This window comes from Urocampus carinirostris, chromosome 3, assembly GCF_059441175.1.
Source record: "Urocampus carinirostris isolate Australia breed hairy pipefish chromosome 3, RoL_Ucar_1.0, whole genome shotgun sequence".
In the NCBI taxonomy this organism is placed as follows: domain Eukaryota; kingdom Metazoa; phylum Chordata; class Actinopteri; order Syngnathiformes; family Syngnathidae; genus Urocampus; species Urocampus carinirostris.
Window position 1 is genome coordinate 9,640,549 of NC_142351.1, and position 24,540 is coordinate 9,665,088.

At 39.4% G+C, this 24,540-nt stretch overlaps 1 protein-coding gene across 1 annotated transcript in view; it reads left to right on the forward strand.

The window, feature by feature from the left end:
* Positions 1–19,031, forward strand: part of lama5 (laminin, alpha 5) — a 159,593-nt gene extending 140,562 nt beyond the window's left edge. The window contains exons 72-79 of the mRNA XM_088330583.1: positions 321–453; positions 2,142–2,296; positions 4,724–4,898; positions 5,842–6,142; positions 7,603–7,733; positions 12,554–12,647; positions 14,428–14,547; positions 16,173–19,031. Coding sequence (XP_088186709.1) covers positions 321–453; positions 2,142–2,296; positions 4,724–4,898; positions 5,842–6,142; positions 7,603–7,733; positions 12,554–12,647; positions 14,428–14,547; positions 16,173–16,306 — 1,243 coding nt within the window. The 3' untranslated portion in view covers positions 16,307–19,031. The remainder of the gene's footprint in view (positions 1–320; positions 454–2,141; positions 2,297–4,723; positions 4,899–5,841; positions 6,143–7,602; positions 7,734–12,553; positions 12,648–14,427; positions 14,548–16,172) is intronic.
* The last annotated feature ends 5,509 nt before the right edge of the window (positions 19,032–24,540 follow it).

The following is a 24,540-nucleotide window of genomic DNA, read 5'->3' on the forward strand; positions in this document are numbered from 1 at the left end:
CTGAGGATAAGCGGTGCAGATAATGGATGGATGGATGGAAAGAAATGCTGCATTGCATAAAATTTGAGCCCTATATTTCTAGACGGCAGCGCCAGGGCCACCATAATGTGGAGAATAGTGCCAAATTGCAAAACAAACTTTACGTGTTGCCACAGCAATGGGGTAAATTGCTTTCGTTGGTCATTGTTCCTCGAGGATTAAAGGAAACTTCATCCATTTTCTGTTGATAAGTTTTAGGCAAGTGGCGGCAATTGCGACTGAAAAATTGAGTGACAACCACACGAAAGAAACAAGTTTTGCTGTATGTATTTGTCATCCAGGGACACCAGCCCTCAGATGGTGGTGAACCTTTTGAAGGTCCGAGATAACGTCAACGTTCCCCTGGACTGTCCAGCTGCCACAAAACCTCAGGAGATTGTGTCTGCGCCTCCCAAACATAACGGCAAGACTAAAGTATGCACACAAGTCAAGTCACATTTATTTATATAGCCCTTAATCACAAAAATGTCTCAAAGGACTGCACAGGATTACAATTACCGTAAATTCCAGACTATAGAGCGCAACTGATTATAAGACGCACCCACCACATTTTAAGAGGAAAACCGATTTTGTACAAACACAAGCCGCACCTGTATATAAGCCGCATGCGCCCACATTGAAAAAATGTAACACAAACACATGATTAATCCAAACCCGACTTCAAGTCCCGCGATTGAAACTCAATGTCCTTCATTGAAGTACACAGTCCAAAAATCACAGCCGGCAAAATGAACGGAGAATGATACCGCTACTTAAGGTTTGATGCAGACCTGCAGATTCCGGGTACCCGTTGAAAATAATCCAAGGGAAAAAAGTGTATATTACCGAAGGTAAGGGTGGGAAAAATATATATCCACTATTGTCCGCCGCGACAACAAACAGGTCTGACCTTTACCCCACTTCCTGTCACCCCCCGTTTGTTCCGCTCCTCTTTTTTAATTCGCACGTGCAAAACATATCAGAATAAGTGTCTCAAATAAATACAAATAAATACATTACAAAAATATACAGTTGCAAATACATATTATACATGGGTTACACATATTTACAAAGAAAGACGGTACACCGAGAGAGTTTTCAAAGATTTAATAATAATAATAATATAACTTTCATCCCAAACGGTGCCTGACAGGGCAGTTAATGGTAGCAACACGCTCGCAACACAGTAAACGGGTCTGGTAAAAAAACATACCGTACTTGTAAAAATCACGGTAAACCGTCCTCATCCTCCTCCTTAGAACTGAAGCCATCAAAGTCGTCTTCCTCAGTGTCGGAAAGAAATTTGGTCATATAGACGTCGTACCACGCTCCCGCATCCTCACTCACGTGCAGTATCTCTGTTTCCTGCTTTATCGGACCGCTCGATTGCTTTTAGTTTGAAAGCTGCGTCATGTGCCTTTCTTATTGCAATTTACATGGTGAAGATATGTCTACGCTAATTTAAATTGTGCACAAGCTAAGAAGTTGCAGTCTTCCTCGGCGCATATATTCCACCGGTCTAAATCTTACCTTTTGTACTCGAGCGCCGCTGGCGGCCGTTAGAAAAATTACATAAATGGGCCGCATGATCTTAAACCAACGCACACTCCCAAGAAATGCCTCCCTAGCACTGGAAAGTCAAAACAAAAGCTTTTCTTTATAATAGTGTGGCCTGACTACAGTATTATCCGAGGTATAACTTTCTATGGATTATCAATTGCACCAGTCAGAAAATGCGTCAAGTCATGTTTATTTGTGACCCAAGGATTCTCAATGGGCTGCACAGACCACAGATTATTGTAAACTACAGACTATTATGACACCATACCCTGATCTAAAACCTACATGAAGGCAAGGAAAAACTCAAAAACCTCAAGTCAAGTCATGTTTATTTGTGATACCCTTAATCACAAGGAGTCTCAAAGGGCTGCACTATTGCAAACTACAGACTATTAACTCACCATCCCCTGATCTAAAACGTACATATGCCTATCATTGCACTCCTGTCTCTGCATTTCTCGTATATTACAAATTTTCAATCCATACCCCTGATGTTTCATGTAGCCAATTATGTCCTTGTTACTTGGCAAAGAAGATCTCTCAATTCCTTTACGTTTTCTCAGGGGAAAAACAGGAAGCAGTCAGGGTCACGCAGTCGCAACGCCAGGGAGCCGTGCCAGGGCGGGTTGTTGGAACAGGAGATGGGAGCAGTTCAGTTCAGCGGCTCAAATCTAAGCTATCAGCGCTTTGACACTGTTCCTGCGTTCCTGAGTTCAAAGTGAGTAAGAACATCCTGTGTATTGGAAAATATTCGATAATATATAATCCGGGTTGTGTAGGGTTACTTTAACTGGATTACTTTCAATGACTTTTGGATTACTCCAATACCAAATATGCTAATAAAAGACAAAATAAACTAAATATGAATGAAATGATGACTCACAACACGTGGTAAGCTTTCTCTCCTGGCTTTGATCTCCGGCAAAACTAACATAAAATGCGACAGAAACAAAACGAAAATAAATCCAAACATATTATATATATTTAGTTTCTCTTGTGTTTTATTAGCATATTTGGTAATGGAGTAATCCAAAAGTCATTGAAAGTAATCAAGTTAAAGTAACTCTACCCAACCCTGTATATAATAATATCTAATATATTTAAGAAGTGTCTGACTATGGAAAATAAGCACCTGACAGTTGCAAGGTGGGAGAAAGTCCTTTATCCAGACAAAAGCGAGTTTTGTATTTCATTTAGAAGTCGAGACGCCAGAGTTTGGAAGAAAGATTGGAGTTGAGAAAAATGCAAGTTTCTTCGAATCCCTTTTGTAGTTCTCATAGTCTGGGATGGTTTGGGGAGCCATGTAAACTGCTGGTGTTTCATCAAGTCCATAGAAAATGCAGCTGTGCATCTAGAGATTTAAGAACACTACATTTTTCCATCTGCTGAAAAGCTTCATGGAGATGATGGTTTCATTTTCATGAATGACCTTGCACCTGCCCAGTGTGCCAAAGCCACTAGTCACTAGTGTACTGACCATGGGATTACTGTCCTCAATTGGCCTGCCGATTTCTCTAAAGTGAACCCCGTTGAAAATTTGTGAAAAATAGGCTAAAAGTCACCGGACCCAACAATGTAAATCAGTCAAATCAAATTATTTGGCAATAAGATAAGCACAACTGACTTGTGCCATGTATAGTTTGTGAGAAGAAGAAAAAAATAGGGAGGGGTATGATAGGTGGTAGGGAGGTTCAGCTGGAGGGTGCCGGCATAGTTTTCTAACGCCTCCTTGAATTGCTTGATGGTTGGCTTGTTGAAGACATCTTCAGGCACGCCATTCCAGGATCCAGCAACACAAACCGCAAAGGACACCTTTCGCAGGTTTAGCTAGAACTGTGGAAGCTGTATCTTCTGGGAGTGGCCACGTAACCCTCTCTGTAATCCAGGTGTCAAGAATAGCTCTCGCAAGAGATCCACAATGCCATTGATGATATTGTAGGCCTGGTATAAGTCGCTAAGAGCTCTCATGCTCTCAGTGACAGGTTGAGAAACTCCAGACTCTGCTCAAGAGGTTGCGGAGACCATTTTAGATGCCAGTCTCTTAACCCGTTTGAGGTGTTGCATGTTCTTCACCAGGTAGGGACAAGATTGCTGGACCTGTATTAAAGGAAATGTCTTACCAGAGACACACACAGGGGTATGAAGATGTTGACTGACAGTGTGTCAAATGACCGCATGGATGTACTGCGCTATGGGCTGCAATGACGAGTCGACAAGGATGCCCAGGTCTTTTGTTCGGTTGGTCTTTGGTATAAGCAGCTTATCAGGCTTGAAGTATTGAGGACTGGTTGGTGGGGAGCCGATGATTTGTCAACATGGGGACGTCAATCCCTAAGGTTTGACCATCTCAAGACTTGGTGGATGCATCGACAAAGGTCTTTCAAGTCATTCCTAGGTAGAACCCATTGATAAATAAGCTTCGGCAGCTCATTCAAAGCACCAGAAAAAAGCAGGGGACCGATTACTGAACCTTGAGGCACCCCACTCCAAGAAGTTGACAAGTCAAATATCTGGCTACTCACTTGGACCACCCGGAGGGATCGATAGGAGAGAAACACACCAATCCATCTCCCAATCTGTATGACGGTCACAGTTGAAGCATTCTGGGCCTCCTTGACCCTTTAGCATGCCACAGGCTGTTTACTTAAATGCGGTGTTAGGCGTGTTAATGTAAAATTGTAATTAGTTCAAGTTCTAGTTACTTTTTTTTTAGTAATCCAGTTATACCCCAGATCACTGGAACAGAAAACTAAAACGTTACTCTAAAAGTAACTTGTTATAAATTACTGTCAGGGTTGGGTAGGGTTACTTTAACTTGATTACTTTCATTGACTTTTGGATTACTCCAATACCAAATATGCTAATAAAAGACAAAAGAAACTAAATATGAATCAAATGATGACTCACAACACGTGGTAAGCTTTCTCTCCTGGCTTTGATCTCTTTGATCTCCGGCAAAACGAACATAAAATGTGACAAAAACAAAATGAAAATAAATCCAAACAGCTTGCCACCATCGTTTTTGCCGTTCCATGTATTCAGTTACTCCCCAAGCCTGCACAAAATTTAGTCATTTTCATGTGCATGTCGAGCAGATCATGTTTGTTCCTAATCGGCGTGTCAATAAGAGATGCTCTTGGTGCAGGCCTCACATCTCGCTTGCCGTGAAGATAACTTCAGCAAAAGGCTTGATCCTCACTACATCAAGCGGCGTCCTGTCTCTCGCTGTGTCGGAAGGTCATTTGTTGCTGTCTCTGGGAAGGAAGAGGAAGTTCACTTTGCGCAGCCGCACCAAGATGGACGACAAGCAATGGCACACGGTGAGGTCAACCGACGGTAGTCTGTAACAGTGCTTGGAATCTTTGAAATGCTTGAATTTTAATGGCGTGTTTTCAAAGATTGAAAACTGTCTGGATTTTCGGTGATGTGCTTCTTAAATGCTTGATGTTGTTGCCATGTTTCTCAACAAGACATGCGCCAGAGGTTATGTAAGTTTTCGACTGCTGAAACTTACTATCACAATAGAAAGTTTGCGCTATAATGCTAGCCGATTTAGGGAGATTCACCTGTACAGAAATAAAGCTAATTCCCAAGAAGCAGCAAACATGGAGTTCAATTTTAAACTGTCTTCCTACTTGTTGTTGCGGAGAGATATGGTTTCGTGCTCTTGGTTGGTCGCAACGTATGGCCCACGTGTTAAACTCGTTGTAGGGGCGCAAAGTCACGCCACGCAGTAGAAAGGCAGCAGAAAAAGAGGACGAGCTATCGATCAGTTCCTCTTTTTATAGCACCAGGGATGCTTGACCAGATCATGCTTCTATGGGCGTGGTCTAAGTTTATTTGATACTCGCAGTATCGGGTGACAGTGTTTGAAATTGCTAAACTTGTTAGAAAGCCAAAGAAGAGAGAAATTTGCGTAACGTTCTGTACTTGAGAAAAACACAATTACGTATGGTGAGAACATTATAAAAGATGGCGGCGCGCTTTATCGTCGACGGCGACTTTAATCGGGCATGTTTATTGACTGTACTCCCAAATCCTTTCAATTGTGGACTCCCAAATCTACTAATTCTGGACTGAGCAATTCGGAAAAACGCTGGACTGTGTAATGTAAGATCAAACATTCGGGAACTCTGTTTGACCCTCACAACACCAATTGGTACTTTCGGGAACTGTCCAAAAGGGGACGCTGTCGTTCCATCCATTCAAAGTTCTGAGTTGCTTGGAAGTCAATTTTTTGCTGGGCTTTATCTCCATCCTCAGGTTTTCATTAAGTTTGACACGAACATGGTCAGCATGATCATAGACGGCATCAGCGCCCAGTCCAGGAAGATTCAAGTGGGAGATCGAACACGCATCACCACGCCGTTATACGTGGGAGGAGTGCCAGCAGCAGCTTCAGCATCTTCTGCCCTCCCCGGCTTTGTCGGTTGCGTTCGTGACCTCATGTTTAACGGAAGCCCTGCGGGAACACCATCCTACAGCCAGGGTGTGGTCCCTTGCTTCCAGAAGCCGGTGCAACCCGGTCTCTTCTTCACAGGCGAGGGAGGACACGCTGTCATGGGTAAGCTGCCCTTTTAGAATAGAATAGACTAGAATATACCTTTATTGTCATTGTTACAAAATGGGTTAATGTATCGTGACAACGAAATTGGGCATGACACTCCAGTTTCACACATTCATAGTGAAGTAAAGAAACCAAGAAGATAAGGAACAGAGAAGATAAAGTTATAAAACAAGGAGGATAAGGATATACCGTAAATTCCGGACTATAGAGCGCACCTGATTATAAGCCGCACCCACCACATTTCGGGGGAAAACCGATTTTGTACATACACAAGCTCACCTATATAGTAGCCGCATGCACCCACATTGAAAAAACGCATTCCAAACACGAAACTAACCCATACCAGATACAGACCAAAATACACAGCCGTCAAAATGAACGGAAAATGATACCGGTACTTAACATTTAATGCAGACCTGCGGAGTCCAGGTGCCCGTTGAAAGTAATCCAAGAAAAAAAGTGTATATTTCCAAAGGTAAGGGTGGGAAAAATATATATCCACGATTGTCGGCCGCGTCCACAAACACGTCTCACTTTTACTCCACTTCCCGTCAGCCCGCGTTTGCCCCGCCCCTTCTTTCTCATTTGCTCATACAAAACGTATCGGAATAAGTTTCTAAAATAAATACATTACAAAAATATACAGTTGCAAATACATATTATACATGGTTACACATATTTACAAAGAAAGACGGTACACCGAGAGAGTTTTCAGAGCTTTAATAATAATATTATAACTTTCATCCCAAACCGTGCCTGTGAAGGGTAGCAAAACGCTACTAGGAACACGCTCGCGACACAGCAAACAGCTCTGTTAAAAAAACATATCGTACTTATAGTGAGCACGGTAAGCTGTCCTCATCTTTCTCCTTATAACTGACGTAATCAAAGTCGTCATCCTTTGGTCTGGGAAAGAGACTTATATAGACTCATATAGATGTCGTCCCACGCTCCCTTATTCAAAAACACGCTAGCATCACGCTCCCAAAGTAAAGTTAGCGTGCGATATCTCTGTTTCCTTCTATATCGGACTGCCCGATTGCGTTTAGCTTGAATGTTGCGTCATGTGCCTTTCTTTTTGCAATTTGCATGATGAAAATATGTCTACGCTAATTTAATTTGTGCACAAGCTAAAAAGTTGCAGTCAAAATCTTTCTCTTTGTACTCGAATGCCGCTGGCAGCCATTAGAAAAATTACATAAATTGGCCGCATCACTGGATAAGCCGCAGGGTTGAAGGTTTGGGAAAAAAGTAGCGGCTTATAGTCCGGAATTTATAGTAGTTATAATTTACACAATATTTACACAAAGAAATGACTGCATGTAGGATGTTACATACAGTTGGTCTCGTAAGGGTTTGTGCAATATGCATTTGCTGCAAAAAATGTCAACATAACATTGACATCGCTGCTCTATGCATTCCACTGAGCTCAACACAGACTCCTATACTTCTTGTAGGTGAGCTGTTTGTCCTGGGTGGCGAACTGGAGATCAAACTGGAAGTGCGTCCTGCGTCCGACTCGGGGGTACTGTTGCACTCTGGGACGATGTCCGGCCGGCATCTGAGCTTGGTGCTGAGCAGAGGAGAGGTAACTATTGTTGGGAATTAATATCAAAATGTAGCGTTTACCAAATTGTTCGAATTAGTTATCTGACTCCATTAACCAAACACAACCTACCGTATTTTCCGCACTATAAGGCGCACCTAAAAGCCTTTATTTTTTTCAAAAGCTGACCATGCGCCTTATACTACAGTGCGCCTTATATATGGATCAATATTAAGTCGCAAAGTCTTGCAACGAATGCAGCAGCCGCCGACTAGATTTTCCCCCGAAGGCCAAGTAGTCCGCGGTGTATGCTGGGATTTATTAACCGGCGTTTCATTTCCTAACCAATGTGTCAATCATCATTTGAATCGATCACTATTGGCTAAAGTTATTCGGAGGTAAAGGGGGCGGATCCTGTTTATCATTTACAGGCTTGCATAGGCTAAAGGGACAAAACAAAGCCTGCAATTGGCCGAAAAAGATGAATGTGAATAGCATGTTGGGTTGACGGCATAGAGAAAACAGTATTTTACTATTCTGTACTGTATTTGTAAATATTTTACTGTCCTGGATTTACTACACTCACGGATATAAGAGGACCATGGTTGCACATTATTATTGAACACAACGACTTCGGTGAGCTACTCCGGCTATATATTTTCCCAGTATCTTGTTTCAGACTGATCTCGATGTTTCTGTGATATCTATTTTTAAATTAAACTCAATTCCAAGTGTTTATTGTCATATGCACAGTAAAGTTGCGAGCGAAAAAGAAAATAGAAACTAAGGAGTGGTTGGCATTTCTTGAATCCCAAGACATTAATCTTCTGAATGATATTTGGAACGATGCATTTGAGTGACATCGTACAGACACTGTTTCCGTACATGTCTGAGACATGTATTTGCTTCTTTGCAAGCTTTCGGAATGTTAAGGGGGTAATAAGTTTGACTGAACTATCTGACTGTTTTGTCCACGTTCCCATTGTAGCGCCTTGTAATCCGTCTTATGTATGTCAAATATAGGACCAAAAACAATTTTTTTCGGGGTGTGCCCTGTAACCCGGTGCGCCTTATAGTGCGGAAAATACGGTACATTCACCCAACAATTTATGCGCGCTCGTTTCTTGACGGAAAAGATGAACAGGAAAGCCGACATTTCCACACAGGGGGCAGATTTAATTTCATTAACAATTAACAATTAAGTGAACTCCATCGTAAACGGCCGAATTTGTGTCGTTGGAGTCTCTGGGAAGCCCTCTTCTGAAGTCCTTTAGCTCTCTCCTATTCACCATCTTCTGCCCGCATAATGGCGTGCCGACTCCTCCCATGGGCGTGCCAAGGAAGCCCCCCCTGGGCGTCGCGATGTCTGGAATTCTCGAAATAACGCCAAGCTTTTCTCAAAACAACGCCTGCCGTCCTCCGTCAAAGTCCTGTTATCAACAGAACTAGACAACATATTTTGCATTTGGAACAGCCTGACCTGTCATTGAACTAAAGCCTACTCGGTGAAAATTTTCATTGCATTATGAGTCAATCCTATAAAAACCTTTAGGTCAAATGTATAAAATCCTTTATACCGTAGATTCCAAACTATAAGCCGCTACTTTTTTCCCAAACTTTCAACCCTGCGGCTTATTCAGTGATACGGCCAATTTATGTAATTTTTCTAACAGCCGCCAGCGGCGCTCGAGCACAAAAGGTAAGATTTAAACTGCAACTTCTTAGCTTGTGCACAGATTAAATTAGCGTAGACAAATCCTCATCATGCAAATTTCAAAAAGAAAGGCACATGATGCAACTTTCAAGCTAAACGCAGTCGAGCAGTCCGATATAAGACTTACTTTGCGTTCGAGCGTGATGCTAGCGTGTTTTTAAGTAAGGGAGCGTGGGACGACGTCTATACGACAAAGTCTCTTTCCCATATCGAAGTAAGACGACTTTGATGACGTCAGTTATAAGGAGGAAGATGAGGACGGTTTACCGTGCTTACTACAAGTACGGTATGTTTTTTTAACAGAGCTGTTTACTGTGTTGGGAGCGTGTTGCTAGTAGCGTTTTGCTACCCTTCACAGGCAAGTTATAATATTATTAAAGCTTCGAAAACTCTCGGTGTACCGTCTTTCTTTGTAAATATGTGTAACCATGTATAAAATGTATTTGCAACTGTATATTTTTGTAATGTATTTGTTTTAGAAACTTATTCTGATATGTTTTGTACGAGCAAATGAGAAAGAAAGGGCGGGGCAAACGCGGGCTGACGGAAGTGGAGTAAAGGTGAGACGTGTTTGTGGATGCGGCCGACAATAGTGGATATATATTTTTCCCACCCTTACCTTTGGAAATATACACTTTTTCCTTGGATTACTTTCAACTGGCACCTGGACTCTGCAGGTCTGCATTCAATTTTAAGTGCCGGTATCATTTACAGTTCATTTGGCCGGCTGTGTCTTTTAGACTGTATCGGGTAAGGGTTAATTTCGTGATTGTATTGCGTTTTTTCAATGTGGGCGCATGCGGCTAATATACAAGTGCGGCTTGTGTATGTACAAAATCGGTTTTCCTCCCGAAATGTAGTGGGTGCGGCTTATAATCAGGTGCGCTCTATAGACCGGAATTTACGGTAGTCTAATGTATAAAATGCTTCACTATGCAGCGGTCATTATAGAACCTTTACTCTGTAAGTATTGTGATGTATCCAGTGGGCGGGGCCTAGCCTGGAAGCAAAACCTAGGGTGAGACGATTCATCAACAAGCGTACGTGCTAAAAATTTAGCCTTGTATCATCAAAAGGGATGGCAAAGACGTCACGGTTTAAAAACCTACGCCACATGTGACGTCACAGCCGAAGCTGAAAGAGATACAATTCTTGCACTGATCAGAAGAAAGAGGAAAAGAGAGCTGCCGTTGCAGCTAGTTGTCGTCATGTTGTGTGTTTTTGTACCAAAATCAGAGAAAAATCAATAGCGATCGTAAATTGAAGTTTTACAGGATCCCCACTTGTTAAATCACAAAGTAACTGTGACTAACCATAGTTTTGGGAAAGCTGAGTTTGATTCCACAGACCACACCCAAAATCGATTGCCAAGAAAATCACCAAATCGAATATGTTAAACAAAGTGAAGTAGGCTACAAAATCTCAATAATCCAAGTTACATGCTACAATCCAAATAATGTCTAGAAAAAATGAGGAAAACTGTGATTAAAATGTATCCTTATGGAAAAGGTCACAAAGCCATTTCCAAGGCTCTAGGGCTCCATCGAACCACTGTCAGCCATTCCTCAAATGGAGAAAACTGGGAACAGTGGCCTACCTTCCCAGTAGCGATTGACCAACTGGGATTACCCAGAGCCATCCAAGAGGTTACAAAAAACCTCGAAAAACATCCAAGGAACTGTAGGCCTCGCTGGCCTCAGGTAAAGCCAGTGTTCATGACTCCACTATAAGAAAGCCACTGACCATAAATGGCATCCATGGGAGAGTTCCCAGGTGAAAACCACTGTCACGAAAGAACACAAAGAATCGTCTCACGTTTACCAAAACGCATCTTGATTATCCTCAAGCCTTTTGGAGAGGCATTCTGTGGACTCCATCCCTCACAAAGATGGAACTTTAAATTCTTGAAAAAAAAGCAGTGTCTTGCTGTCACACAATCGCACAATTAGATGAAATGAAATGAAATGAAATGAAATGAAATGATCTGCATTTATATAGCGCTTTTCAAGTCAATGACTTCCCAAAGCGCTTTACATTGTGCTTCACATTTCCCAATAGCGGCCGTGATCTGTGCAGCCATGTAAGGCGCTAACCTGCTTATTGGGGGTAATTGGGGGTTCAATGTCTTACCCAAGGACACTTCGACATGTAACACGGACAAGCCGGGATTCGAACTGGGATCCCTTAATCCTAAAACGATCGCTCTACCTCCTGAGCTACTGCCGCCCCAAGATGATAATAGATTTCCGTACTAAGCCTCCCCGCATGTGCCACTGTCAATTAATGATAGTGAGGTTAAACTGGTCCGTTCATTCAAGTTTCTAGGTACTTACTTGTCGGCTGACCTCACATGGACTGTCAATTCCTTTGATATTCTAAAGTCAGCCAGACAAAGGCTCTACTTCCTTCGTCAACTCAAATCATTCGGAGTCCGTCAATCCATTCTAGTCAATTTTTATCGTGCTATCATTGAATCCGTTTTAACTAGGTCAATCACAGTTTGGTTTGGTCGCGTCAATCAGAAAGAATTGTCAAAGATGAGAGGAAATAATAGTTACTGGCCTCCCGTCCCTGCATAGTATCTACATCAAACGAACGAGAAAACGGACATTATGGACAATCCCAGTCACCCTGCTCGCAGGTACTTTGATTACCTGCCGTCAAGTCGCCGTCTTCGCTCCATTGCGAGCAAGACTTCGCGTCTTAAGAGAGTTTTTACCCTTCCGCTATTCGCATGTTCAACGAGAAATGAGTAGGTTATTATGTATCGTATTATTATGCCAACGACGTTCCTCCGACCTATTCTACTCTAGTCTTGTTATTTACATATTCTTTCTTTTTAAACTATTCTATATAATTAGCTTGTATTATACACTACAATATTTTTATTACTCTATTCTTTTACATCTATTATCATTATGAGGGTTCGCGTGTCAAATGATTTCTTGTATATACCATGTTTATGGTTTATACTGGCTGAATAAAGGTTTCCTTCCTAGATTTCGGTTAATCGATGCAGCCTTAGAGTGCACATTTGTTTTGAGTCCTCTTATTCATCCCGAGTTCATCGGTGGTTGTTTCAACGAAGAAGCAAAATAGGTCGGTCCAAACGAGTCTGTCAATGCTAACCTGCGATTTCTGTGTTCAGGTCATGCTTTCTATGAACAACGGTAAAGGCGATGCGTCCTTGTCATTAGTTCCAGAAGAGGCGCTCTGCAACGGACGATGGCACACTATTGCTGGTAAGTGACATCACCAAGATGGCCGCCAACTCATAACCAGTGTGGGACGTGTTACAGAAAAAAATAATTAGTTACTTGATTTGAAAAGTCACTCAAGAAGTATCTTGCTCTAAAAGTGACTGTTTGATTACGAATTGCCGTATACACTCTCATAAAAACCCCATTGTAAAATATATTGAACAAAACATGTACCGTATTTTCTGCACAATAAGGGGCACCTAAAAGCCTTAATTTTTTTCAAAAGCTGACCATGCGCCTTATAATACAGTGCGCCTTATATATGGATCAATATTAAGTCGCAAAGTATTGCAACTAAGGCAAGCAGCCGCCGACTAGATTTTCCCCCGAAGGCGAAGTCGTCCGCGGGGTATGCTGGGATTTATTTACCGGCGTTTCATTTCCTAACCAATGTGTCAATCATCATTTGAATCAGTCACTATTGGCTATTCGGAGGTAAAGAGGGCGGATCCTTTTGATCATTTACAGGCTCGCATAGGCTAAAGGGGTGAAACAAAGCCTGCAATTGGCCGAAAAAGATGAATGTGAATCACACGTTGGGTTGCACTACGGCATAGAGAAAACATTTTTTACTATTCTGTATTTGTAAATATTTGGATTTACTACACTCACGGTTGTAAGAAGACCATGGTTACGTATCATTATTGAACGTGATGGCTGCAAGAGAACTTCGGTGAGCTATGCGGCTTTATATTTTCCCGGTATCTTGTTTTAGAACGATCTTGATGTTTCTGTGATGAGTCTATTTTTAAACTCAATTCAATTCAAAGTGTTTATTGTCATATGCACAGTAAAGAACCCCGTTTCCCTGCACAATAAAATTCTTACTTTGCTGTCCACACAGTTGCCAGCAAAAAATAATATGGAAACTAAGAAATGTTTGGCATTTCTTGAATCCCAAAACTTTAACCTTCCGAATGATATTTGGAACGATGCATTTGAGTGATTGGTGACATCGTACAGACACTGTTTCCGTACATGTCTGAGACACGTATTTGCTTCTTTGCAAGCTTTGGGAATGTTAAGGGGGTAATAAGTTGGACTGAACTATCTGACTGTTTTGTCCACGTTCCCGTTGTAGCGCCTTATAATCCGGTGCGCCATATGTATGGAAAATATAGGACCAAAAACTATTTTTTTGGGGGTGCGCCCTATAACTCGGTGCGCCTTATAGTGCGGAAAATACGGTACACCAAACTGTGATAGCAGTGAACTGTTTATACTTATTGCTTGAGAACTTGAGAACCTGCAAACTAACACTTAGCTGATACACTCTATATCCATTTCATCTCTGGGCTTCAAACCACATTATGATTTCTTTCTCCGTTTCTGGGTACTGTTTAATACATTTTCTTTTTTTTTCCTCCAAGCATAGTGTATTGCAAAAATAATATTACACAAAAATGACCAATATTTAGCACACTTTTACCGTCAATTCTGTGCTCAGTTTGTTAAATGTACTTATCTAGTTACTCATAACCGTATATGTGCTAGTCAACCCCCTAAACTACTACAGGAAGCAACACTAGAAATTGGGGGCTCCCTCGATGTGTGGACAAAGATCTGATCAAAGCCACTCCTGCCATCTAATGGCGATTTGTTTCATACTGAAATCGTTCCCAGTGGATTGATACTTACTGATAAGCTGTGAAAAAACCTTGATCATAGTACTCGTTATCGAGAAAAGTAGTTTACTTTGTCGTCCCGAAAATGCTCCTTACTCACTCATAAGTCTCGTAATGATTTTTTTTGTGGATTCCAGTGGTGATGAAGAAGAATTCCCTGCAACTCTACGTGGATGCAGAGAGTCAGCGTGGTGCTGGACCCAAACATGGCCGCTTAGCAGATACCAGAGAAGTGCTTTACCTTGGAGGACTTCCTGGTTAGTATTGTACACTGTCCCTTTAAGATGTATCGTATGTCTTCTCGATATGGTTCAGGGTTTGTACAAATCCTTAAGGTCCTTGAAAATGCTTGAATTTTCAAGGATTGAAAAGTGCTTGGATTTTGTGTAAAGTGCTTGTAAATGCTTGAAATTGTTGTTTCTCAACAAGTTTGCATCAAAATGCTCTCGGGTGGCATTGCATTTTTTTCCATCGGGATTAAAGGCAGCTGGCATTAGTTTGTATGCCAGTATCTTGATAAATACACAGACAAGATTAAAAACGCCATATGTGAATCACAGATATATTTGTGTTTCTGCAAAAACCGGATTCCTTGTTTTAGTGGTACAGACGCTGCCCTACTTACGAATGAGATTCTGGACAATTGTTTGTAAGTTGAATTTGTAAGTTGCTTCTGTGCTGTAGAAGTATGTTTAAGGCTTGGACAAGTAATCTGTATTGTTTTGTACTAAAAAAAACATTTCTTAAAATGATATGCTCTATAAAGAGAAATAAAGTTGAGTTCAACTTACTTTTGGAAGATGTCAAAAACCAGAACAGGATCAGGACCCAAAAGTGTGACGTTCTCACACAAGCCTTTTATTTTACGGGAAAATGGGAAGTCATGCACGTTAGGCAGCGGTCTGGCATGGACAGACAGGAAGCCAGAGACAGACGAGATCGATACCAATGGCAGATATCGGACAGATGGGGTCGATACTGGACAGGACGGGACAGACAGGCAAGATAATGAATCACGATATTGAAAATAAACAGGTCAAACAAGACGGGAACAAAAACTGGAGAAAATAATAAATAGGACAAAAATAGACAGAAACAAAAATGGAAACCGAAATTAAAAAGGACAAAATAAACGGGAACAATATTGGACAGGAAATGCCAATGGGGACAGGACCGAGTCGAAACCCACGTCTTGTGGGGCAGAAGCGCTGAGTTTAAAATAGACAGAAAGCCAATCTGTTGACGAGCTGTAGCTGGCGCCACATGGGCGGGGCCAATGGCTCCATGGCAACCGTGACAAGATGGGCTTCAGCAGTTAGGCAATTTCCTCCTCCGTGTTAAAAAGTACCTGAGAAAAAGCAATCCAAACATTTTCTCAACCGCATCAAGCTTTCTTATTCTACTTTATTTTCAAATGAAACGGCTCGCCTCTTCTTTACACTTTACACCAACCATATTAAATGCATGCACGAGATATTAAAAAATAAAAATTCTCAGCCTGCTAGAGATACAGCGCAGTGTGTATACACACAAACCAGGAAATAGAAGCCGGATTTCTTCTTCGGGGTGGATGCTGGGTGAGCTCTCACAGCGCCACAATCCGGTAGTGGCAGAAAGAAGCACTACAGTACTGTCCCGTACTCAGAAAAGGGTGCACACAATACAAAATCTAAATTACAGCAATGTCAGGATATTTTTCGACATCCCGAAAAAAATGATCGTACCTGACGGAATCTGTAAGTTGAATAGTCGTAAAAAGGGGAGCGTCTGTACTGGAAAAATTGGCTTTGAAGGTCTTTAAAAGTGCTGGAATTTGACCATGAAAGATAGAAATTGTCCGCTTCCTAATCATCTCTAATGCTGTATTTATATTGTCCACCAGATGGCGATACTCAATCGTGGAGCCTTCCAGCCTTCCGTGGTTGCATCCGTCATCTGAGCGTCAACGGTCGCCGTTTCAATAAAGTTGTGTCGGTCGGTGGTGCGGTGGGCACCCACGGCTGCCCCGCTGCTTAGCACCGCAAGAAATACCATATATGGGGTCTTGGTTTCACATTCCATGGGTGAAAATACGGTGCCTTGCAAAACTATTGCCCCCTTCCAAGAACTTTTCACATACCATATTTTAGGCTCCAAACTTGTAGATACAACAAAATATTTTCTATGAATCAAAAACTTGTGAGACACAGTTGTGAAAAGCAACCACATTTTTTTCGACATATCGTGCCAACAAATAAGAAATTGATAAGTCGGTGTTGCAAAAGTATTGGCCCCCTTTGAGTTAGGACTTTGTACAACCTCCTATTGCTGTAATCTCAGCCACAAGTCTTTTTGGGTATGTCTCTTTAAATTTTGCACATCTTGAAACGGCCATTCTAACACCTTTATATTGTAAGTTTTAAACCATTCCATTGTAGATTTTGATATAGTATGTTAAGAGTGGTTGTCTTGTTGGTAGGTGAACCTCTGCCCTATTTTCATATCTCCTGCAGACTCCAACATTTTTTTGTGCGAGAATGGCCCCGTATTTGGCTCCATCCACCTTCACATCAACTCTAAAAATCTAGCTGCTGAAGAAAAAACAACCAAAATCATGATACTGCCACCACCATGCTTGACAGTCTGGATGTTGTTTTCACGGCCGTGCAGTGTTACTCTTTCGCCAAATGTAGCGCTTTGCGTTCAGCTCAAAAACTTAAATTTTGGTGTCATCTGACTAAAGCACCTTGTTCCACAAGTTATAATTTTCTTTCAGAAAGGGATTTCTTCTTGCCACTCTTCCATGAAGGCAGATTTATGCCGAGAACGACTAATAGTTGTCTCATGACGGATTGTCCCATCTTAGTCCTGTATGCCTGCAGGTCATCCAATGTGATCATAGACCTCTTAGTTGCTTCTGTGATTAGTTTTCTCCTTGTTTGAGCCAACGGTTTGGAGGAACAGCCAGTTCTTAGGTTTGCAGTAGTTTTGTGCTCTCTCCATTTTGATATTATTGCTCGGACAGTGTTTTTGCAGATGTGCAAATGCAAAATCTTCTTGTGTCTTATTCCTGCTTTGAACTTTTCTATAACTTTACCCCAGTCTTGCCTGGTGTGTTCTTTGGTCCTCATAAGGCTTACTGAGTCCGTTCATGTTGTAGAAAATAAACTTGCATTTGTAGAATGGATTTGCATACATTTAGAAAGAAATGTAGAAAGACTTGCTTACAGTTGGGAGAAATGTTTACATCTCGGGAAGGTCTCGAAGGACGAATTAGTATAAACAATCCTCCTAAAGGGAGGACAACAGATAACGGCAAAGGGCAAGGTGACATAAACTGGCATGAACTTAAAAACACTTCCAAATAAGGACGGAACCCTGGGCATGTACACCTTCAGGCGTGAAAAGGGACGGGGCCAAACCGGGTACACGTGCTATGTTGAAAACTATAAAGACACACGCATATCTTAGATTCGCTGAGTCTCTTGTTGAAATTGTGTATCAATAAAAAGAACTCCCTCTTACGTCATTTTTATTCCTGCATTTCTTTGAACACGTATGAGACGATTCAACAAATTGGTCTTATCTTCATCATTCACCAGTGTCTTCTTTCACAGACCTTTAAGCCCATCACAGAGCAGGTGCATTTAAACTGAGACTTAATGCACTCTGTCTATCTCACTATTATATTCCAGCCTCAGCCGAGACACCCGGGCCTCCCTAAAACCTTTGCCATTCCAAGTCATTTTGTCAGGACTAGGACAGGAAACAGGAAGCAGAACCCACTCGCGTAACGTTACTCACAGTTTATTGGGGAGAAGAGAAAGGAACGCACACTCGATCCGGAGATCGTTGGTCACGGGGAGTAGATTGCTCAGAATGCGGAAGTGGTCAAAATCAAACAGATTGTGGCGAGAGCATAACAGGAGCAAAAACACAGGAAAAAGCGGAGATTCACAGGGCTTGGCAAAACAAGAGCAAAAACACAGGAAAAATTGAGATTCTCAGGGCGTGACGTGTAAAAACAGAATTCCGCAGACGCTCCGACCACAGGCGACACACAGGACAGCGTTTAAGTAGTGACAGGGAGCAATCTGTCTACGAGTTTCAGCTGGTGTCCATGGTCAGGGGCCGATTGGGCGCCATGGCAACCGTGACACATTTAGGTCGACGTTGGATCATTGAGAAGTCACCAGGGTTTTTGTGTTGTAAATATCATATGGAATGTTGAAAAAATGTGGTCCCACTTCACGATTGTCTCACTTGTTGTCCATTCTTTGAAAATAGTTTTTTTTAGCTCTAAGTTTGAAGCCTGAAATGTGACAAATACAGTTCTCGGACGGCCAATACTTTGGCTAGACACTGTTAAAGGTGGCGGGTGGCGTTTAAGACGTTAATTTATATCCATTTGAATATGTATTGTGAATTTTCTACTTGATATCTAAAAGCTCCTCCCACGCGTGCAAATGGGCAAAATCCATATTCGCTAGATACCGTATTGGTAATGCAGCGATATCGTAGCCATGTTTGCAAGGGTAAATTTCCACCTGTGTTTACTTTTGACTTCAACGAAATGAATCTTGATGACCCGACGTGAGAAAATTGGATGCATTCGCTTGTTTCTTCTTCTGCGTTGTTATCCACACAATGGGATTGATGTACTATGACAATAAATTCATAAAAAAACATGTCAGGTTATTGGATACTACTAAAAAATGAAAAAAATGACGATACATAGTAAATAAAGTACTACTCATAAAAAATAAAAAAAATTGGGGTGCCAACTTTGTCTTCATTGTCCCTTTGTGTGTCTACAACAATACTACAACAGAAATACTCCGAAAATACTACAAAATGAAATACCAAATTGAGTGCTTAAAAACAGGGGCCTTATTTTTTATTTTGCTTTTCGTTCCAAAAAGAAAAATACTACAGAAATACTACAAAAACATTTCTGTCTTGTTAGAATACAAAATACTACTACAGAAATATTACAACAGAAATACTAAGAGAAAAACTACAGTAAAGAAATCCAACAAAATTACTACTACAGAAGAACAACAGAAATACTTAAGAAAATAACACTTCAGCGATACTATATAGAAATACTAAGACAGAAATATGACAAAAAAAAACTACAGTTAAGAAATACAACAAAATTATTACTACAGAAATACTTCAAAAAATAACATTTCAGCAACTACAGGAATATGACAACAGAAATACTAAGAAGAAAACTGAAGAAATACTACAAAATTATACTACAGAAATACTTCAGAAAATAACACAGCAATACTATACAAAAATACTACTACAGAAATGTTACAACAAAAATACTAAGAAATAAACTAAAGTAAAGATACAACATAATTACTACTAATGAAGTACTACACATATACTAAAAGCACACGACAGCAATACTGTACAAAAAATACTACTACAGAAATATAACAACATAAATACAATCATAAAGTTATGACAGAACTACAGAAATACTTCAGAAAATAACATGACAGCAATACTGTACAAAAATACTACTACAGAAATGTTACAACAAAAATACTAAGAAAAGAACAAAAGTAAAGCAATACAACATAATTACTATTAATGAAGTACTACATAAATACTAAAACAACACAACAGCAATACTGTACAAAAAAATACTACTACAGAAATATAACATAAATACAATCATGGAAGTTATGCTATAACTACTACAGAAATACTACCAATATACTCCAGAAATTCAAGTATAGAAATACTACAAAAAATATTTCTATAGTACAGATATACTACTATGGAAATACTAAAACAACAATACAGCAATACTATACAAAAATACTACGACTGAAATATTACAACACAAATACTAAGAAAAAAACAAAAGTAAGTAATTACACCACAATTAACATTAAGTACTACAGAAATAATAAAACAACACTACAGCAATACTATACAAAAATTCTACTCCAGCAATATTACTAAAAAAAAAAAACATGGAAGTTACGACAGATGTACTACAAAAAATACTACCAATTTACTATAGAAATTCGCCTGGAAATACTACAAAAAATACTTCTATGGCACAAATATGATACTTTGGAAATACTAAAACCACACTTCAGCAATACTATACAAAAATATTACTACCGAAATATTACAACAGAAATAAAAGGAATACAACTCAATTACTACTAATGAAGTAATACAGAAACACTAAAACAACACTTCAGCATTACTGTACAAAAATACTACTACTGAAATATTACATAAATACTAAGAAACAATACAAGAAATACAACACAATTACTACTAATGAAGTAATACAGAAACACTAAAAACAACACAACAGCAATACTATACAATTATACTATTACAGAAATATAACGTAAATACAATCATGGAAGTTATGACAGAACTACTACAAAAATACTACCAATATACTACAGAAATTCAAGTATAGAAATACTACAAAATACTTCTATGGTACAAACATGCTACTATGGAAATACTAAAACAACACTTCAGCAATACTATATAAAAATACTACTACTGAAATATTACAGAAATACTTAAAGAAATACAACACAATTACTACTGATGAAGTAGTACAGCAATACTATACAAATATACTACTACATAAATATAACAATATAAATACAATTATGGAAGTTATGACAGAACTACTACAAAAATACTACCAATATACTACATAAATTAAAGTATGGAAATACTACAAAGATACTTCCATGGTACAAATATGCTACTATGGAAATACTAAAAGAACACTTCAGCAATACTATACAAAAATACTACTACCGAAATATTACAACAGAAATACTAAGAAAAAACTAAAAGAAATACGACACAACTACTAGTAAGTACTACATAAATACTAAAACAACACTACAGCAATACTTTACAAAAATACTACCACTGAAATATTACAGAAATACTAAAAAAAAACAAAGAAATACAACTCAATTACTACTAATGAAGTACTACAGCAATACTACACAAAAACACAACCACAGAATTATAACGACATGCATACAACCATGGAAGTTACGACAGAACTACTACAAAAATATCAATGTACTACAGAAATATTTCTATAGTAAAGATATACTACTATGGAAATACTAAAACAACACTACAGCAATACTATACACAAAAACTACAGAAATATTACGACAAAAATACTACTGGAAGTTACGACAGAATTACTGCAAAAATTCTACCGATATACTACAAAAATTCTACTATTGAAATACTACAAAATGTAACAAAGATTTACTGTGTAAATACTACAAATATACTACTGCAGAAATACTAAAAACATACTTCTGTAACGGGTGTAACAATAACTTTTGTTTTATTGAAATTCCTGCTGAAATATGTGTATAGTTTTTGGTAAGTGTCCTGTAATGATGAGTCCAACAGTGCCACCTGCTGGTATGGGGTAGGGTTTGTTTTGGCTTTTGACATGTGACCAGAAAATAGGGTTTTTTGGCAGTCTACAACGAGCTGCCAACGGTAAGACACGATCTTTTGGTGCTCCACAAAAAAATTAATTTGAAACATTAAAACCACAGCTGACAAATCTCAACATGCACAGTAATGTGATTGATGTTGTCAAGCTGTTTGGATTTATTTTCGTTTTGTTTCTGTTGTGCTAAAATGTTAATTCCCCTTGTAGAGATCAAAGCCAGCAGAGAAGCTAAAGACGTGTTGTGACTCATTTCATTTGCAGGTGAATTGTACCCGTTTTTATACTCATTATTGTTCTTATTTCTATTTTCTCATATATATAAAAAGGATGATGTTGGTTAAAATTCAGACTAAAGAAAAATATGTTGAATTCATCGTATACGTTAAAAAAAAAACTATACGATCTCTTGTTAAAAGTATCTTGTTAAAATGGATGTAAAAATGTATTGTGATATTCTAAAATGTAATTTATGTAAATTGAAAAGAAAGCTCTTTGATATGCTTTGGGCAGTCTACAGGGCGAGCTGAGATCAGAGAGATCAAAGCCAGCAGAGAAGCTAATCACGTGTTGTGACTCATTTCATTTGTAGAAACTGTAATAAAAACCTCATCATCCAATCAAAAATAGCATCCAATTATTGATATTATCTCATTGGATCGGATCAATACTATTCTTCTGGGATCAATACCGTTGTGATCGAATCATTTACTGTATATCCTTAACTAGCATAACAATGTACTAAGGCCGCCGCCGCGTTTGTCTGCCATCTTGCTGCTATGCTGTGCTCATGGCAGCGGTTTTCGTTCAAACATTACACAAAACAACAACATAAACAATACGGATTTGAATAAAACTCAAAAAAAAGAATGCATTATCATATAAGCATGCTTATTTTAAAGCCCCAGTATGCCATATTTGACCACTAGGTGGTACTGTTGTCTAATGCAGATGAAAACCAGAGCAGAAAGGCACTAAACAAACATGGTGGCGACCTTAGGTATGGATTCCGCTATGCAAAGCACAGGTGTTAAACATGTGGCCCGTGGGCCGGATCAGGCCGCCAAGGGTTTAAATCTGGCCCGCGAGACATTGCAAAATGAAGCACAATTATATATATATATATATATATATATATATATATATATATATATATATATATATAATTTTTTTTAAGCATTTTTGAAGGGGCGTTGCTACTTCGCGGATTTTCACTTTTTGCGGGTGGTTTTGGTCCCCATTAACCGTGTCTAAAAAAATAATAGAATAAAATGCTTAAAAAAAATATATATGTATATAATAATTTGTTTTTAAGCATTTTTGAAGGGGCGTCGCTACTTCGTGGTTCCACGTTCGCGGGTTCAGAGCTTCGCAGGTCTAAAAAAATAATAATAATAGAATAAAATAATAATTTAAAAAATAAATACAAAAAAAATACAAAAACAATTTTTTAAGCATTTTTGAAGGGGCGTCACTACTTCGCAAATTTTCACTTTTCGCGGGTGGTTTTGGTCCCCATTAACCGGGTCTAAAAAATAATAATAATAAAATAAAAAAATAAAAAATATATACTTTTTTTTTAAGCATTTTTGAAGGGGGCGTCGCTACTTCGCAAATTTTCACTTTTCGCGGGTGGTTTTGGTCCCCATTAACCGGGTCTAAAAAATAATAATAATACAATAAAAAATAATAATAATATAATTTAGAAAAAAATATATATATTTTTTTTTCCTTAAGGTGCGCCGCTACTTCGCGGATTTTCACTTATCGCGGTGTTTTTTGTCCCCATTAACCGCAATAACCGAGGTCCCACTGTAGAACAATGAGTTGAAGTTTTAAATATGGCCACTTGATGTCGCCAAAGCCAGGTGCCACTCACAAAACAACTGTTGCCGTCTCTCTCTTTCTTCCTCTCATTTTATGTCTTTCTCACGCTCTCTCGTTTTCTTCTCACTTTTCACTCTCTCTGTTTATTTCTCTCATTCTTGCTTTCACTCTTTTTCTCTCACCCTCTATCTTTTCATTTCTCTCCTTTGCGCTGTTTTTTTCCCCTCACTTTAACTTTCTCTTTTTTCCCTCCCTCTCTTTCTCTCTCTTTAGCCATGTATTTTTTCTCACTTCCTCTCATCCGCACTCTTTTTCTTTCTCTCTCTCCGTATCTCACACTCGCTCATTTTCCCTGTCTTTTTCTCCTTCTCTTCTCTCATTCTTTTATTTGCTTTCTCTCTCACTTTGTCTCGCTTTCTACCTTTCTATGTCTTTCTCTCATTTTTTGTATCCTTCTTTCTCCTTTTTCTCCTTTTCTATATTGTCCTCTCTTTATTTCTCTCTCCCTTTCATTTTTTTTTCCTTTCCCCCTTTTTTCACCCTCTTTCTTTCGCTATACTGTCATCCACTAGTCCGGCCCCCGAGAGATTTTTTTTTTCTAGCATGTGGCCCCTATCTGAAATAAGTTTGACACCCCTGATGTAAAGCATCGCACATATCTCAACCTAAAATTAATATTGGTATAATACCTCATGTTTTCAGCCTAATATTTAAATCAATATTTTGTTTGTTTGCTGCTTGTTTTTGTTTGTTTGTTTGTTAACTAGGAGTCACTAAATATTACACACTGCCCCTTTAAAGAAGTACGTGACTTTTTAATAGAATTTAAGAAGCGGAACGGTGACGAGGATCTGTGACGATAGGAGGCGGTAATGCATCGAAATTCTGGTGACAACCCCCTTTAAAGTTAGAAGAAGACGCTCCAGGTTGGAGTCTCCAGGCCAGGAGAGGGCGC